The sequence below is a fragment of the Erinaceus europaeus genome, chromosome 5 (assembly GCF_950295315.1).
Source record: "Erinaceus europaeus chromosome 5, mEriEur2.1, whole genome shotgun sequence".
In the NCBI taxonomy this organism is placed as follows: domain Eukaryota; kingdom Metazoa; phylum Chordata; class Mammalia; order Eulipotyphla; family Erinaceidae; genus Erinaceus; species Erinaceus europaeus.
Genome location: NC_080166.1, coordinates 16,313,595 through 16,330,029, shown reverse-complemented (window position 1 = coordinate 16,330,029; position 16,435 = coordinate 16,313,595). Strand labels below are relative to the sequence as shown.

At 54.4% G+C, this 16,435-nt stretch overlaps 1 protein-coding gene across 1 annotated transcript in view; it reads left to right on the top strand.

Moving 5' to 3' along the window:
- TRIO (trio Rho guanine nucleotide exchange factor) overlaps positions 1–16,435 on the top strand; it is a 232,244-nt gene that overhangs the window by 121,714 nt on the left and 94,095 nt on the right. The window contains exons 18-26 of the mRNA XM_060191927.1: positions 164–313; positions 1,422–1,536; positions 3,197–3,312; positions 5,523–5,645; positions 11,447–11,641; positions 12,414–12,529; positions 13,721–13,787; positions 15,974–16,083; positions 16,159–16,201. Coding sequence (XP_060047910.1) covers positions 164–313; positions 1,422–1,536; positions 3,197–3,312; positions 5,523–5,645; positions 11,447–11,641; positions 12,414–12,529; positions 13,721–13,787; positions 15,974–16,083; positions 16,159–16,201 — 1,035 coding nt within the window. The remainder of the gene's footprint in view (positions 1–163; positions 314–1,421; positions 1,537–3,196; positions 3,313–5,522; positions 5,646–11,446; positions 11,642–12,413; positions 12,530–13,720; positions 13,788–15,973; positions 16,084–16,158; positions 16,202–16,435) is intronic.

Genomic DNA, 16,435 nt, shown 5'->3' with positions numbered 1-16,435 from the left:
AGAGCCACGGCTTTCCTCGTGTTCGTCCTCATGGGAGATGTGACACTCACAGTCCTCCCCCAGCCAGGGGCCCCCGGGCTGCCTCTTCTGCCTCCTCCCTCGCTGGCAGGGCAGGCTCCCGCAGGCGTGTCCCTGAGGGCGAGTGTGGACCCCTCCCCCCCAGGTCTGCAGTGTCCTGGAGAGCCTGGAGCAGGAGTACAAGAGGGAGGAGGACTGGTGTGGAGGTGCTGACAAGCTGGGCCCCAACTCCGAGACCGACCACGTCACCCCCATGATCAGCAAGCACCTGGAGCAGAAGGAGGCATTTCTGAAGGTGCGTGTGAGGGGAGGGGAGACGGGAGTAGGTCACACACCTGTCACTCCCCTGGGGGGACACAGCCTGGTGAGGAAGGACATAACGGTGACACCGTGTCAGCCCAGCGTGAGCCAAGCAGAAGTGCGTCCTGCTAAGGAGACCCAAGTCCTCGTCTCCCCAGTCAGGCCAGGCAGGCGGGAGCCCAAACTCTCTGGGCCTGGGTGCTGCGCAGCCCCGGCTGTGGACAGAGCCGGGGAAGGAACGAGGACAGTGCTGGGCAAGGCCTGGGCCAGCCCGCTCCACTCCCCTCCTCTTTTCCAGGCTCAGAGGAGCTCCACTGAATCGCTGCCTTTTAATTTTTTTAAAAAAATATTCCCTTTAGTTGCCCTTGTTGTTTTATTGTTGTAGTTATTGTTGTTGTTATTGATGTCGTTGTTGGATAGGACAGAGAGGAGGGAAGATGGGGAGAGAAAGACAGACACCTGCAGACCTGCTTCACCACCTGTGAATCGACCCCCCTGCAGGTGGGGAGCCGGAGTCTCGAACCGGGATCCTTACTCCAGTCTTTGCACTTTGTGCCACCTGCGCTTAACCTGCTGCGCTACCACCTGACTCCCTGCCTTTTCATTTTTAACTTTTGCCACAAGGGCTATCATTGGGACTCAGTGTCTGCGTGACTCCAGCATTCCTGGGTGCCTTTTTTTTTCCTTCCCCTTTTTCTGTCTTGAGAGAGAGAGAAAGAGAGAGAGTAACACCTGGAGCCCTACTCTGCCACTCTTGCAGCTTCCCCCCTGTAGCTGGGGAACCAGGACTGGAACCCAGGTCCTCGAACTTGGAGATGTGTGTGCTCCTCTGGGCAGGCCACTCCCTGGCCCTACTTTCTTTGTGCTTTTTCTTTCTTTCTTTCTTCTTCTTTTTTTTTTTCTTAGTAGCTTTTCATCTGTTTATGTATTCATCTGTTTGTTTTCGTGAGAGAGACTGGCTCGAGTACTGTCAGCTCTGGTGCGCATCGGTCATAGGGACTAAACCTCAGCTGACCTGCAGACCACAGGTGGCCCCTCTGTGCATGTGAGGTGGGGACGGGTCCTGGGGCCTCACCCCCCGCCCCCCACCCCCCATCCCCTAGGCGTGCACGCTGGCAAGGAGGAACGCGGACGTCTTCCTGAAGTACCTGCACAGGAACAGCGTCAACATGCCGGGCATGGTGACACACATCAAGGCCCCCGAGCAGCAAGTAAAGAGTGAGTTCCGGCACCTCCGGGGGCGGGCTGTGCGGAGGGAGCAATGGGCTGAGGCGGCCCACAATCCTGTCTCCACACACTGCCCGGCCCACGCCAACTGCCACGTGCCTGGCCGGGAGAGGCGAACCCCTCCACCCCTGCCGACTGTGCCCCCGTTCATGTTTACTGTCTCTCTCGTTTGTGTGTGATATTGAGGCTCAAGCCCAGGGCTTCAGGCATGCAAGGCATGAGCTCTGCCGCTGAGCCCCCTCTCCGAAAACCCCCTCCCCCGAGGGGCCTCATTTTTCAATGTCCATGTCATATTGAGTATCTTTTATTTATTTATTTATTTATTGCCTCCAGGGTTATCACTGGGGCTCAGTCCCTCCACTCCGAATCCACTGCTCCTGGAGGCCATTTTTCCCCTTTGTTACCCTTGTTGTATGTCGTTGTGGTTGTTGTTGTTGTCGTTGGATAGGACAAAGAGAAACAGAGAGAGGAGGGGAAGACAGGGGGAGAGAAGGACAGACACCTGCAGACCTGCTTCACTGCTTGTGAAGCGACTCCCCTGCAGGTGGGGAGCCAGGGGCTCGAACCAGGATCCTTAAGCCGGTCCTTGGGCTTTGCACCATGTGCACTTTACCCGCCCCCCCACTGAATATCTTAGTGTGATGGTGAAATGTTAAGCAGACGGATGAGTAACATCTATTTGTTTATCGCCACCAGAATTAGCGCTGGGACTCTGTCCCTCTGTTTATCGGGTCTGTGTGCATCCAGCTGCAAGTAAAGTGTGTGCATCTTAAGGACACGCAGAAAAAACCCTGAGAGCACGCCAGATTGAGGGATCTCTCTCCTGCTACGTCGACCAGCCTGTACCAGACTTGTTACTTCCCATTCTAGTGATTCTATCAGTTTCTAGGTTTACCCTGCAAATCCTGACCTGACCCCAAAGATGTAGCGTGACTCAGGGATAGCAGAGAAGGCAGACTTCACGGTAGCCTACAGGCCTGTTTTCCACGATCTGTGTTCATCCTGACATGGCCAGAACACAGACAGGGCTGCAGACAGAACTACAGAGAAAGCAAAGGATCTCTTACACATCTGGCATAATGTATAGCTGTCAGTCATTAAGAAAAATAGTTCTGAATGCTGGGCGGTAGCACAGTGGGATAAGTGCACATGGTGCAAAGCACAAGGACCCGCGTAAGGATCCCAGTTTGAGCCCTCAGCTCCCCACCTGCCGGGGAGTCGCTTCACAAGCGGTGAAGTAGGTCTGCAGATGTTTGTCCATCTTTCTCTCCTCCTCTCTGTCTTCCCCTCATCTCTCGATTTCTCTTGGTTCTGCCCAACAACAACAGCAATAACAACAAAGGCAACAAAATGAGAAAAATGGCCTCCAGGAGCAGTGGATTTGTAATGAAGGAACTGAGCCCCAGTGATAATCCTGCAAGCAAGAGCAAAAGAAAAATAGTTCTGCAGAGAAATAACAGACATCATAATTCAGAGGTCCATCAAGAAGCCAGGGCTTCCCCAGAAGGCCAGCCTCGAGACTCTCTGTTACCCCTGGTCTCCCAGGGACATTTGCATACGGCCCTTCAGCAAGAGTGAACGGGCTTGTACTGGGTTTGCAGGGGTCATGGGCACCAACACCTCCCCTTCTCTCTCCCTCCCTCCACTGCAGACATCCTGAACGAACTGTTCCAGCGCGAGAACCGGGTCCTGCACTACTGGACCTTGAGGAAGCGGCGGCTGGACCAGTGCCAGCAGTACGTGGTCTTCGAGCGCAGCGCCAAGCAGGTCAGCTGCACCCCGGGGCCCCCAGTGCCCCACTGGGGTGTCTCCTTGCAAAGTGACTGCCTACTTCTCGAGCCAGAGGCCAGAGTACACCTCTAGCAGACTCAGGGTCAGGGCTCGAACCTGGGTCCTCTGCCCTGTGAGTCCTGAGCCCCACCCACACAGCTGCCTGCCTGGGAGCCCCCTCTGTCTTTTAAGATTTCTTACGTGTGAGAGAGAGTTTCACAGGAGGTAGAGAGAGAGAGAGACATGCAGAGTGCCACGCTGGTGCAAGTGATGCTGGGGGATCCAACCAGGAGCTCAGGTGTGCACATCAGAGGCTCTTCTGGTTGAGCTGTTTCCTCAGCTGCCTGTGTGAGGTTCTCAGCCCACATCTGTGTCTGATGGAAGAGGGCGCGGCACCCAGCTGGGGAGAAACGGCCCCCAAAGGGGAGAGAAATGGCGAGTGTTTGTGTGACTTTGTCCTCCCATCAGCCCCTCTGCCGGGAATAACATTCCCCCAGTTTCTCCCGTCTCAAAGGAGGGGGCCCATCCTGCTCTGAAATCCAGCCATGGTGGTGGGCAGTGGCACATGCCGCCGAACACACGCGTTACCGTGCACAAGGACCCAGGTTCAAGCCCCCGCCTGCAGGGTGGGAAGCTTCATGAGTGGTGAGGCTTCACGAGCCCTGGAGCAGGTCTGCAGGTGTCTCTCCGTCTCCTTTTCTGTCTCCACTTCCCCTTCTCAATTTTTCTCTGTCCTATTAAATAAAATAGAAGGGGGGAGGGAAAAAATGGCTACCACTCCTGCACTGAACCCCAGTAATCACCCTGGTGGTAGTGAAAAGAAGGAAAAAGAAACAAAAACAGAACTCTAGTCCCACAGCAAACACTGGTCCTGAGGACCTGAGGTGTCAGCTCTGGCTGTCCGGCTGTGGGGCCCAGCTCTTGGTGGCAGTGTCCACGGGGACACCTCTGGCCCTCAGTCCCCTCTGTGGCCTTGTTTCTTCTGCCCTGGCTCCCCCATACACACACACAGACACACACACGCGCGCGCACACACACACACACACACACACACACACACACACACACACACGCAGCTCCCTGGCTCTTCGTCCTGTCTTATCTGTGCCTGTGAGGGAGGGCTTTCTCCCAGTGCTGCCCTTGCTAGTCCTGCCCTCTTATCACTGCCAGTGGGCACCTCCCAGCCCTGACCTCCCTCCCTTCCTGCATCTCCCCGCGGGGACCTGTTCCGTCATTCACAGGGTGTCCTTAGATACATTCATTCATTCATTCAGAGAGACCAAAGCCCGGCTCTGATTGAACCTGCAGCCTCGGGCCCACAAGTCCCATGCTCTGCCCACACCACCGCCTCTCTGGTTCTGGGGTGTCCATCCTGCTTCCGTCACCCCTCTCCTCCCCTCTCGCCTTCTCGCCTCACCTGGCCCTGTAGCTGCAGGCCTGGGGCAAAGGCCATGCCTTCCCAGAGCCCCCACTCCCCATAGACATGCAGAGGGTCTTTCTGGAGCCACCCTCAGCCTACACACCTGTTCCCAGGCATTACACAGGAGCCCCCCACTGGGTCAGAGGGTCCCCCCCACTCTCTTCCATGTCAGTTCACTGTTCCTGCAGGGTCTTCCTGGCAGGAGACTCTGGGACTTTCCCTGTTCCTGCGTAAGTGACTCTCCATCAGACTCATAGTAGGGGCAGGGCAGGGCTTCACCTAGTAGAGCACACACGTTGTCGTGCATGAGAATCTGGGTTCGAGCCCCCAGTCCCCACCTGCGGGGGGGGGGGGACTTTACGAGCAAACAGTGCTGCAGGTGTCATTCTGTCTGTCTCTCTTCTCCCCATTTCTGTGTCTCCATCAGAGGGGGGGCTAGTGCTGGGTGGTGGCATACCCTTTAAGTGCTTGTTCCCACAAACCCCTGGTCCCCACCTGCAGTAGGGAAGCCTCACGAATGGCGAAGCAGGGCTGCAGGTATGTCTCTTGTCTCTCTCCTACTCTACCTCCCCCTCTCTCAATTTCTCTCTGTATCCAAGAAGAAGTAAATAAAATATTTTTAAAAACTGTTTAAAAGGGAGAGAGAGGAGGAAGGAGGGAGGGAAGGAGCATCAGGAGCCGTGGGGTCCTCTGCAGACACCAAGCTCCAGCAAGGACCCTGGTGGCCAAAGAGAACACAGGCCAGGCTGGAGCACGACAGCCTCACCCCGCCTCCTCCTGCCCGCAGGCGCTCGAGTGGATCCATGACAACGGCGAGTTCTATCTGTCCACCCACACGTCCACAGGCTCCAGCGTCCAGCACACCCAGGAGCTGCTCAAGGAGCACGAGGAGTTCCAGATCACCGCCAAGGTGCGTCCGTGTGGTCGGGGTGCCGGGCGGTGGGGGCACCACTCAGAAACGCCACAGGGTCGGGGGGGGGGCATCAGAGACAGCAAGGTGAGGAGTGCCTGCCATCCCAGAGCCCCCAGCACCAAGGACAGCACCGAGGGGGATTGTGATGGTGATGGTGACGGGATGCTCTGGTGTCTCTCTCCCTGTGCATGTACCATTTATTTAGTTCAAGACAACGAGAATCTGGGAGGTGGGGAGAGAAAAAGAGAGAGAGAGAGAGAGAGAGAGACCTGCAGATCTGCTTCACCACTTTTACTTAAAGCTTCTCCCCCCTGCAGGTGGGGAGCAGGCTTGAACCCAGGTCCTTGGACACTGATGGGTACTCTCAAGCTTCTACCTGCTCCCCCACCCCCACCTCCGGCTCTTTTTACTGATACAGATTTTATTTGGAGCGGTGTAAGATTAAGGGTGGGCAAAATAGCTCACTGGATAGTGCACCGCTTTGCCATGTGCACGTTCAAACTTGGCCCTCACTGCACTGAGGGCAGCTTTGATGCTGTGGTCTTTCTGCCTCTCACCTATAAAAAAAGTCACCCACATATATCTAGGGGGAGGGGGGAGGGAGAGGGAGTGCGAGAAGAAGAAAGGGGGGGTGTGAGGGAGAGGTTACTGGCTTGAATAGTGTGATGGTCTGTCTTCTGTTTGTGTTGTCTTTTGGGTGTGTTTTCTGTAACAACTCAGGCTACTCCTGCCTACCTCCACCCTCTCCCCCTCCTTGGCCCCACTTCTTTCCTCCTTTTTTTGGGTTCTTACTGCACAGAAAGTAGCTTCGGGGAGTTAGGCAGTAGGATAGCGGGTTAAGTGTACATGGCGCAAAGTGCAGGGACCGGCGTAAGGATCCTGGTTCGAGCCCCCGGATCTCCACCTGCAGGGGAGTCGCTTCACAGGCGGTGAAGCAAGTCTGCAGGTGTCTGTCTTTCTCTCTCCCTCTCCGTCTTCCCCTCCTTTCTCCTCTCTCTGTCCTGTCCGACAACGACAACATCAATAACTACAACAATAAAACAACAAAAGGGCAACAAAAGGGAATAAATAAGTAAATATTAAAAAGAAAGTAGCTTCGGTGCGATGTGTGTTTTTTTTTTTTTCTCTGTCTCTGTCTCTATCTTGATGAACCGGGAGATCCTGGCTGATTGCAGGCTAGGACTGACTCTTCTTCCTGCCTGCCCTTCCCACAGTCCCCTTCCTCTGTCTGCCTCCCATGATCCTCTGGTCTGTGCAAACACCCACCACCGCCCTCCAGCCCCCCCCCGCCCCCCCCCGCCGTTTGCATTCTCACTCTTCTCTCTGTGCCCTTTCCCAGGGCGCTGTGTGAGCCCTTGCCCCTTTTGTGGGACATGCTGTGGTGTCACCCACTTGGCCGGGCACACTGGAGTCAGCTCTTTCCTGGTGCCTGGCTGTCCTTGGCGCTGTTCTCCCTGCCCCTGTCCCAGCAGTCCTGCTGACAGCAGTGGCCCTGCCCTGCTGTGTTCTGATTCCGAGAACTGTTTGATCAGCTCCCTCTCCGGGCGGGAAACTGGAGGTGTTTCCCCCTTTCCCCTGGAAATAAACAAGAACGAAGGAGGCCCATCTCTCTAGCCTGCACAGCCCAGCGCAGCGATGGCCAGCCTCACGGTTCACGTGTAAAGAACGCACATCCTGATGGGTGTCCTCCCCACAAACTGCCCCCCCTGCAGAGGGGGCTGCCCCCCAATTAAAGAGACCTGAGGCCTCGATTATTCTCTAGGGTGGGAGTCTTTCCCCTCATGGGTTTTGAAACGTGCATTCTCTGGGGTGTCCTCAGAAGCAACCTTGTTTTTACTGACAGGTTTGCATGTTTAGAAAGCGGGTGGTAGGTCACCTGGTTGAGTGCACACATCACCACACACAAGGGCCCGGGTTCAAGCCTCCAGTCCCCACCTGCAGGGGGGAAACTTCACAAGCATGAAGCAGGTCTGCAGGTGTCTCTCTTTCTCTCTCCTTCTCTATCGCCCCTCTCCCCTGTCAGTTTCTCCCTGTCCTGTCAGAGACAAGGAGAGAGAGAAAACGGACCAAAAAGGCCACTGGGAATAATCTACTAGCCATAGCAGTAACTGCTGGCAGAGAGAAGGAGGACTTGGGAGAAGATGAAATCAGACCCAAGTGGGGCCAGTAAATGGTGGAGCTGGAGAATGTCCCGGTGCCGTGAATCAGGGGAGCAGGGCTGACTTCTTGCTGCATCGCCTGACTCTGAACGTGTGTGTGTGTGTGTGTGTGTGTGTGTGTGTGTGTGTGTGGCATGGGGCATGGGGCACGGGGTGCCTCCGTGGTTCAGAACAACAATGATGCCTCTGTCTTCTGTTTGTGCTGTCTTTTGGGTATGTTTTCTGTAACGACTTCAGGCTCCTCCTGCCACCCTCCACCCCCCCTTTCCTCCTTCCTCACCCCTTCCCAGCCCCACTCCCTTCCTCCTGCTCACCTTGAGGTGTCAGGCACTGGATCCCTGGAGGAACCCAACCCAGGGGGGCTGCAGACAGACGGGGGGGGGTGCTAGCACAAGCTCTGGGGGAGGCAGACAGGCAGAGGCACCCCGAGAGGCCCTGATCACTGGGAGGAGGGCCCCCCACTTCCCTGGACACTGACCTGCCCACCCTCTGCAGGTAAGGCCCCACCCCCCACCTCCTACCCTTAGTGCCCATCTGCAGGAAGCAGGGCACCCCAGATTTGTCCTGTCCCTCTGAGTCACCTCCTTCCAGTAAAACTTTTGGGAGGAGAGGGGCTGGGCTGTGGTGTACTCAGTTGAGGACACACATTACCACGCACAAGGACCAGGGTTCGAGCTCCCGCTCCCACTCGCAGGTGGGGAAGCTTCGTGGGCGGTAAAGCAGGTCCGCAGATGTCTCTTTATCTGTATCTCCTCCTCTCTCAATTTCTCTCTGTTATATCTAAAACAATACAAAAAAAAAAAAAGGAAAAATGGTCACTGGGAGTGGTGGATTTGTAGTGCTGGCACCGAGCCCCAGTGATAACCCTGGAGGTATAAATAAATTAAGTAAGTAGTAAGTAATATGAGGGGAGATTGCTCTCCTGGGGAGTGCTGCTGTACTAACCCTAAGCTCTTCCTTTTCTTCTTTTAAATCAGTGTTTGAATATCGATTTACAAAGTTATAAGATAATGGGTACAATTCCATGCACTTCCCACTACCACAGCTCTGAGTCACCATTCCTTTCATTAGAAACTGCAGTAGTTTAACTGTCTGTATCTGTATGGATATATGGATATATCTATATATTCTCCCATTTTTTGATGATTTTGCCTTCACTTTTTTTTTTTTTAGTATTTATTTATATATTACCAAATAGAAACAGAGAGAAATTGAGATGGGAGGGGAGATAGAGAGGGAGAAAGATAGAGAGACACCTGCAGCCCTACTTCACCACTCCGGAAGCTTTCCCCCCTGCAGATGGGGACCAGGGGCTTGAACCCAGGCCCTTATGCACTGTAGTGTGTGCACTTAACCAGGTGCACCACCAGCTGGCCCCGATTCACTTCTGTTCTAAGTCACCTTTACACCTATTGCTACTTCCAAATGTCCTCCCTTTTTTGTCTCTCCTCTCTCAGATAAGAGAGACAGTGCCTGTCTTTCTCTGGTGTTTTACAGCTCCACTTCCCCTTCTCTGATGGTATAAAAACAAGATTCCTGGTGACAGACGCTTTGGGTCCCAGTGGAATGGGAGTGCAGAGACCTCTGGTTTACTTCCCTATTCTTTTACTCATCTGGGAATATGGACCAGAATTCTTTATGGGGTGCAGAAGGTGGAAGGTCTGGCTTCTGTCATTGCTTCCCCACTGAACATGGGCGTCGGCAGATGGATCCACACCCCAGCCTGCCTCTCTCTTTCCCTAGTGGGGCAGGGTTCTGGGGAAGCAGGGCTCCAGGACACATTGGTGGGGTCGTCGACCCAGGGACGTCAGGATGGAATCCTAGTAGCCTCAGTGACTTGGTAGCTGTGTTTGTTGACTTTCTCCTGAGAGAAGGTTTCCAGACCAGAGAGGAGAGAGAGAGAGAGAGAGAGAGAGAGAGAGAGAGAGAGAGAGAGCAAGCCTGGGCTGCAAGGCCTGTGCTCTGCCTGCTGAGCTGTTGAGGCCCCTCGGGGCTTTTGTCCCGTCGTCAGTACTGGGAGCTGGGAGCCCAGAGGGACAGAGTCGTGGGAGGCAGGAGGACTTGCTGGAGCCTTGGGACCGGGGCCCCCACCCCTACCCTCCCAGCGCTGATGGCTGCGGCCCCGCCCCCATCTCACGGAGGGAGGGGGCAGGATGATGGGCCTAATGGCCTTGGCCTGGCTCCACGCTCGGAGCTGTGGGGCTCAGCTGTGCTCTTGCCTCGGGCCGCACACACCTTTATCTGGGGCACAGGATTCTGTTGGCCGGTAAGACTGTGGGGTCTCACTTGGTCTCACTCTGAGCTGTTCACAGAGTGGGAGGGGGAATGTCATTCCTGTGGTCTCTGGATTCCAGGGACCCCAGTCTGTGCATTCGAGCACAAACACACACACACACCCCCCCACGAAGGGGGAATCAAAGGTGAGAGAGAAGCCAGAACACCACAGAAGTACTTGCAGTGCTGCAGACTGCGCTCAAGGTATTAAATGAGCAGCGGGCCAGCGCCATGGTGCGCCCAGTTGAGCCTATGCACAAGGACCCGGGTCCAAGCCCCCGCTTCCCCACCTGCAGGGGGCATGCTGCGTAACCAGTGAAGCAGGGCTGCAGGTGTCTGTCTCTCTCTCCCTCTCAGTCTCCTCACTCCCTCTCAATCTCCTCTATCGCCATTAAGAAAATAGAAGAAACATTCGAGGTCAGTATTTGGTCATTCGTGCATATTTTTTTGGGAGAGGTTCCAAGAACACAGCTGGGATTGCATTCTGTGCCAGGGATCGAATCCCGTATCATCAGGCTGGAAAAGCAAGCTGGAGAGAGACTTGTGTCGCTGAGGTCCCAAAATCCCTTTTTTAAAAAAAATAAATAAATAATTTAAATGATAAAATTTTATTTTAAAGTTGTTTCAATCATAAACTCGGTAAATTTGGAGAAAAAAACAAAAAGCATGAGACTACACCATTCTTTTATTCTGAAATGTAGGCAGATGTCAGAGAAGAAAGTATGTAAGATTTAAGAAACTTTAGACATTCCAACCGTGTATGTAGTCAGGATCTCTAATCTGGTTTTCATTTTATGGTCAAATAATTACTTAGCGAAGGTCATTTGGTTACAGCTATGGAAGGGAAAAAATGCAAGAAACACATCTTGCATTTCTTTTTTGATTTTTTTTTTTTTACACATGTACAGTTGTGGGTACATGTGTAAAATTTCTCAGTTTTCTGCAAGACACTCTCACCCCAAGCCCAGGTCCTCCTCCGCCATCAGGCAGAAGGACCAGAAAGTACCCCCACCTCACAGAGCCTTTTACTTTGGTGCAGTACACCAAACCCAGTCCAAGTTCTGCTTGGCGTTCCCCTCCTTATTTCTCACTTTCTGCCTATGAGATCCTCCCATATTCATCCTTCTCTTTCTGCCTGGTCTCTGTGGAAGCAACCAGGGAAGAGCTGAGAGGCCTCGGCTGGGCAGAGAGAGGCGAGGAGGGAGCCGGAGTCTGAACCCTGAACCAGCAGCAGGCCTTCCCTCTCTGTGAGGGCAGAGCCAGCCAGGGGCCACCCCTTTGCCCATGCCCATTCCGGGCAGCCGGTTTCATTCACTTCACAATGCGAGCCTGCTGTCCGGTTTTGTTTTGTTTTTCCGCCTGCAGCAAACCAAAGAGCGGGTGAAGCTATTGATCCAGTTGGCTGACGGCTTCTGTGAGAAGGGGCATGCCCACGCCGCCGAGATCAAAAAATGCGTGACGGCCGTGGACAAACGCTACCGCGACTTCTCTCTACGAATGGAGAAGCACCGGACGTCTCTGGAGAAGGCCCTGGGCATCTCCTCTGACTCCAACAAGTCGGTAAGAGGACCTCCCCCTCCCTTGGGCAAAGGAACCCTCCTACACTGCTGGTGGGAATGTCAATGGGTCCAGCCTCTGTGGAGAGCAGTCTGCACAACTCTCAGAAGGCTAGAAGTGGACCTGCCCTATGACCCCTGAAATTCCTTTCCTGGGGATAGATCTTAAGGAACCAAACTCACCCATCCAGAAAGATCTGTGTGCACCTATGTTCACAGCAGCACAATTTGTAATAGCCAAGACCTGGAAGCAACCCGGGTGTCCAACCACAGATGAGTGGCTGAGCAAGCTGTGTTCTATATACACAATGGAATACTACTCAGCTATTAAAAATGATGAAGTCACATTCTTCACCTCATCTTGGTTTTAGCTTGAAGGAATCCTGTGAAGTGGGATCAGCCAGAAAGAGGGATTAAGATGAGATGTTCTCACTCATGGACAGAAGTGAATAAAAAAAGAACAGAAAGGGAAACACAAAGCAGAACCTGGACTAGTTTTGGTGTGTTGCCCCAACGTAAAGGATTCTGGAAGTATGGAGGGTGGGGGTTTAGGTCCTGATGCCTGATGGTGGAGGAGGCCCTAGGCTGGTGTGTGTGTGTTGGGGGGGGTGAGAGTATTTTGCAGAAAATTGAAAAATATTACACATGTACCTACAACTGTATTTACTGTAAAACCATTAGCAAAAAGGGGGGCCTCCCCCGCCCTGCCAGGTGCCCACAGGGTGCCCGCAGCTGCAGCCCAGTCACTATCCCCCTCCGTCCCCTCCCTCCCGCAGAGTAAGAGTCTGCAGCTGGATATCATCCCCGCCAGCATCCCCGGCTCCGAGGTGAAGCTGCGGGACGCGGCCCACGAGCTGAACGAAGAGAAGCGCAAGTCCGCCCGCAGGAAAGAGTGAGCGGGCGTGGGAGCAGGGGCTGCTGGGTCACAGCCACTGAGGACACACCAGCCAGCACAGGCCCACACTGGCTCTGCTGAGGACTTCTAAATCTCATTTCATTCCTAACGAGAGAGAGAGAGAGGGAGGGAAAGAGAGAGAGCAGGAACACACAAGGCTGGCAGCTGGACTCTGGGCGTCATGCCTGTGGGCCCAGCCCTCTCTCTACTCATGGCCTCCCAGGACACCTGGGCTGAGTGTTCACAGCTCCCACCCTGCCGTGTCCCTCCTGGGTACCCAGGTCACAGGGTTACAGACAGACTCGCAGGGTGTGGCTCCCTGCACCCAGCGCTCGGGGGACAGCAGAGGGTGCTCGTGTCACCCTCCAGAGTTCGGGAAATAGGGAGGGGCCAGGGAGAGAATTAGAGCCCCACTTAGAGTGGGTCCGGCAGCAGTGCATGCAGCTAATTGCACGCGTCAACATGCACAAGGACCCGGGTTCAAGCCCCGGTCCCACCCGCAGGGGGGACATTTCACAAGCAGTGAAGCAAGTACTGTAGGTGTCTCTGTCTTTCTCTGTCTGTCTGTCTCTCGCTCTTTCTTTTTCTTTTTTTAACAGAGCACTGATCAGCCCTGGCTTACGGTGGAATCCCTAAGATTTCAGAGCCTCAGGCATGACAGTCTGTTTGCAAAACCATTATGCTATCTATCCCTGCCCTCTCTCTTTTTATCTCCCCTTTCCTGCTCAGTTTCTCTCTGTATCCTATAAGTAAGTTAAAAAAAATACTGAGAGAAAAAGAAGCTTCCAGTCAGAAAGCTGTGTTCCACTGTGATCTAAGGCCTGGGGTTCCCTCCCAGCTCCCTCCAGAACACATGGGAGCTGGTGCTGGGGAGTCTGCCAGCCTGTGGAGACAGTTGGGGGATCACATTGTGGGGACAAGAGGTGCTACACAGCCTCCAGTGCAGCTCACCAGGCCGCCCCAGAACACGGCACCATCAGCCCCCGAAGGGGTGGGGGAAGGTTCTGCTCTTGTCCTGCGCCCCGGTGGCTGGCTCCTGGCGCTGTCCTCTCTCTCCACAGTTCTATTCTCCGAAGCACATAGCTAACGAGGGCTTTTGAGGCTGTTTTTCCCCATGCTGGGAAGGCAGACAGCAGAGGGAGCTCAGCCCTGTGCTCAGCATCTGTCCCCCCCCCCCCAACCCCCCAGGTTCATCATGGCTGAACTGATCCAGACGGAAAAGGCTTACGTGCGGGACCTCCGAGAGTGCATGGACGTGAGTGTCCCCTTGCTTCTCCAAACCCTGGGGCCCGGCTGTCCAGCGTGCCTCAGAGCAGCGGGGCTCCTGGCTGCTACCCCCCACCATGCCGGTCCACTGCTACCCCCGGAGCCTGAGGCCCCTTCCCCCAGTCGGCCTTCTGGGGCCTTCTAGACCGCTGTTGACAGAAAGCGGTGACATGGCACTAACGACAGGGGACTCGGCGCCCGTCCACCCCCCGGGTCACATGAGCCCTGGCTGCCACGCGCTCTGGAGAGAGCCAGGCACCTGCTGGTGGTGACAGTGGTCACAGGAGCTTCACGAGGGATTGTGGGGCCTAGGGTGGGGGTCATGACCAAATCCAAGCCGTGAGCCACCCCAGAGGGGAGTACTGTGAGTACTAAGAGCAGCTGAAGGACTGGTTTTTTGTTCTGTTTTGGGTTTTGACTTTTACTTTTATTATTCTTCGGGTAGAAACAGGAATTGATAATGGATGAGAGAGAGAGAGAGCGCGGGCGCCGAGAGAGGTGCCTGCTGCCCTGCTTCACTGCTCGTGAAGCTTTCCCCATGCAGATAGGAACCAGGTACTCGAACCTGAACCTTGTGACTAGTAATCTTCTTCTAGTAATGAGTGCTCCCCACTGGGTACGCCCCTTGTCTGCACCCCCTTCCGCAAAGGGCTTTAAAAATGAAAAAAAGGTTTTCGTGTTGCTTGGTAGAAGGTTCTTTTTTTGTTTGTTTTGTTTTTGTTATTTTTGTTTTTTCTGTCAGAGTATCTCAGGCTCAGTGCTTACATGATAAATCCACTGCTCCTGGTGGCCTTCCCCATTCCATGCTTTTTTTGTGTATGTGTGTGTTTGTTTTTGTTTTGGTAGAGACATTTACGGGGAAGGGGGAGAGAGAGACAGACAGACAGACGGAGAGAGAAACTTACGGTACAGCTCCACCACTCATGAAGCTTCTGCCCCTCGGGTGGGAGCTGGGGGACTTGAACCTGCATCCTTGCTCATGATATCACGTGCAGTACACCAGATGTACCACTGTCCTGCTCCCCCAACCCCCATTCTTTCCTCTTTCTTTCTTTCTTTCTTTCTCTCTCTTTTTTTTTTTTTTATGCAGTGTGGAGGACTGAACCCGGGGCCTTGTGAGTGCTTGATGCCACCCAAGTAGTCTCTCGCTCAGCTTCCCAATTATTTCCATTCCCTCAGATTCGTTGTTGTTAGAGGAGGAGAAGAGAGCCCCCACAGGACTGCTCCACCACTCCTAAAACCTCCCCTTTTGCTTGCTGTGCCCATGTGATGGCTGAGGGCTTCAACCCAGGGCCTCACGCACAGCAACGGTGTGTGTGCTTCCTGCTTAGGTCACCCCAGACCCCGAGGGTTCTGTATCCTTCAGTGGCTGGGGAGGTAGCTTGGTGGTAGAGCACAGGACTCCCATGGCTGAGTTCCTGAGTTGGATCCCCTGCACACACTTCAGTTCTCTCACTCCCTTCTCTCTGTTAATAAATAGCTAGCCCCCCACCACGGCCCCACCTGCAGGGAGAAGCTTCATAGATAGAGAAGCAATGCTGCCGGTGTCTCTTGTCTGTGTCCCCTTCTCCTCTCAGTTTTTCTCTGTCCTATCTAAATAAAAAAACAAACAAAAAACTAGGGGCAGGGAGATGACGCACCTGGCTGAGCTCACACATTGCCATGTGCAAGGAAGGACCTGGGTTAGAGTTCCCCCTCTCTACCTGGGCGGGGGGGGGGGGCTTCCTGAGCTGTAGGTGTCTCTGTCTCTATTTCTCTGGGTCCCTCTCTCCTCTTAATTGTTCTGTCCTATCAAAGAAAATATAAAAAGGGAAAAAAGGAAAAAAATGACTGCTTCTGGGGGCAGCCGATTCCTAACACCAGCACTGAGCCCAAGCAATAACCCTGGGGGCAATTAAAAAGAAAGAAAAAAAAAAAGTCAGATTGGCACAGTAGCTCACCCAGGAAGGTGCCTGCGTTGCCTTGCATATGCCCTGGGTTCGAGGCCCAGCCCCAACAGCACTGTGGGAAGCTCTGGTGCTGTGGTGTCTCTCTCTGTCTCTGTCTCTACCGGGCACACTGGCCCTGGAGTAGAGGAACAAAGCAAGGACAGAAAGATCAGTGAGACCAACGGGTGTCTCACGTTCCCGTGGGCTCAGGTGGACATGGCCTCAGCTCACCCTGGCTTCCCCGCAGACATACCTGTGGGAGATGACCAGCGGCGTGGAGGAGATCCCGCCTGGCATCGTCAACAAAGAGCTCATCATCTTTGGGAACATGCAGGAGATCTACGAGTTCCACAACAAGTGAGCAGGGCAGGGGCCGGGGAAGGGGGAGCCCCTGACACCCCTGCACCACACACCCCACCACCCTTTCCCCAGCCTCATGTCCCCAATCCAGTCAGGCCTGGGTGTCCGTGATGTAGTGGGAACTGGGCTGGAGACTTGGGGGTGTCTTTGAAAAGCCTAGTGTCCTGGGCATACTGTTTGCACCGTGCACAGCACCCAGGGCATCCCATGGAGGGTAGGCAGGGCTGTGGGGTCTCTCCTCTCTCAGCACCATGCACAGCACCCAGGGAGCCCCGTGGAGGGTGGAGCAGGGCTGTGGGGGGTCTTTCTTCTCTCAGCACCATGGACAGCACTGTGGGGGGGGGAGGTC